The sequence below is a fragment of the Pteropus vampyrus genome, unplaced genomic scaffold, assembly GCF_000151845.1.
Source record: "Pteropus vampyrus isolate Shadow unplaced genomic scaffold, Pvam_2.0 Scaffold13749, whole genome shotgun sequence".
Taxonomy (NCBI): Eukaryota; Metazoa; Chordata; class Mammalia; order Chiroptera; family Pteropodidae; genus Pteropus; species Pteropus vampyrus.
In genome coordinates this window covers 1-1,618 of record NW_011902530.1, presented here as the reverse complement: position 1 = coordinate 1,618, position 1,618 = coordinate 1, and the positions used below count along the sequence as shown (strand labels likewise).

The window sequence follows — 1,618 nt, the reverse complement described above, 5'->3', positions numbered from 1 at the left end:
CCCACTGACCTCCACCCAGCCCCGTCCCATGTCCCAGCTGGTCTGTGCACCTGCGCAGACACACCCCGACGCGTGGGCGCCGCACCGGGGTCTCCGAGGGGCGCAGTGGGGACAACGACTCACCCGCCCACCTTGCAGTCGCCGACCCCGCCCACCCAGGCCCGGGTGAACAACGGATCCGCCAGGAGGGACACGGGTGTCAAGGCATCTCCAGGGAAGTACGCGCCCACGGGACAGAGGACGACGAAGAGGAGGGCTCGCGAGGGACGGCCGACACCTAGCGAGGGCTGCGATGGTCAGGAGGGGGCGTCAGGGACCCAGGAGTCCAGGTCCCCGGCCCTTCCCCTTAGGTCCCCGCCACCCTCGGCCCCGAGGGAAGCGCCCACCTCGTTCCCGATGAACACAGGCCGCACATAGAGGCTGGCGCCGCTGCTGTCGGGGACCCAGTCCTTGTCCACTTCCACAAGCCGGCGGATGCACTCGAGCAGCTCGACCTTGTCGAAGCTCTGCAAGGATGCCGGCGAGTCAGGGGGGCCCCCGGGGCCCTCGCTGCAGCCGCGCCCTCCTCCCCGCACCCGGGGCGCCCCGGGCCCCTCACCGGCAGGCAGAGGCGCAGGGCCGAGCGCAGCATCCGGTCCATGTTGAGCCAGGGGCGGAACAGGCGCACGCTCCGGTCGCTGCCTCGAAATGCCTTCAGGCCCTCGAAGAGCTGCGGGGGGGACAGGTGGGCGGGCTCAGCGACCGCCTGGGACAGCCGGGGGGTGGGGCAAAGACCGAGAGGAAAGCAGAGGCCGAGCTGGGGAGAGACCAACCCCCCGCGCTCAGAGGACGAGAAGGAAGAGAGACGGGACCCAGAGAGAGGGGACAGGGACAGACAGTGCTTGTGGGCGACGTAACACAACGTCCAGGGTTTGCTTCAAAGCCCTACAGAAACGGGAAAGAGGGGGAAGGGAGATAAAAGGAGATGGTGCCACCGGGGCCGGAGGGTGAAGTAGGGTGACTTGGGGGAGGGGGTCCTGTCACTCTACCTTTAAGTTTCAAGTTTCCCATGATAGAAACATTTTTTAAAATACAAAAACAAACGAAAAAAATGAGTGGATCCCCACCCCCACCCTGATGTCCCCGCTGGGCCTTGGAGGCCACACACACACACACCTGCCTCCCTCACCTGCTCACTCACATTGCCCACCCGCCCCCGCGGCTGGCACCACGGCCACGTCCTGCTCCCAGCTTCTGTACTCGTTGGACCCTCTGCTAGGTGACTCTCCTTGTGTCTTCCGACTCACCTCTTAGGGCTCGGCTTAAATGTTACAGCCTTTCTGATGTGTAGCCTCACCCCCCCCCCCCGACAGGTCAGGGTACCCTGATTCCTGCCCCGTGGCCCCATGTTTGCTTAAGTCTGTTTCCCTACCAACTGCAAGTGTCACAGAGCAGGGAGCAGCAGTCCCCTGTGCCCAGGGCGGTGCTTAGCGCGCAGTAGGTTGTTCTTGAATGAATGAATCACTAAATGCATGAATGAAGAATGACAAACAAGAAAAAACTGCCAGAATGTTTTGGAGAAAACGAAAGAACAGGGAGAAGAGGTGGGAGTGGAAAGAAGCCTCATCAGATATTAAAA

The 1,618-nt window shown here is 62.7% G+C and overlaps 1 protein-coding gene across 1 annotated transcript; it reads right to left on the bottom strand.

Annotated features, from left to right (window-relative positions):
- Nucleotides 1-89: 89 nt before the first annotated feature.
- On the bottom strand, nt 90-914 carry LOC105310860 (branched-chain-amino-acid aminotransferase, mitochondrial-like; the record flags this gene model as incomplete). Its single annotated transcript, XM_011386955.2, has 3 exons — nt 90-287; nt 387-506; nt 599-914. Coding segments are annotated over 3 exons (604 nt in total), but the record flags the coding sequence as incomplete, so codon positions are not given.
- Between the last annotated feature and the right edge of the window lie 704 nt (nt 915-1,618).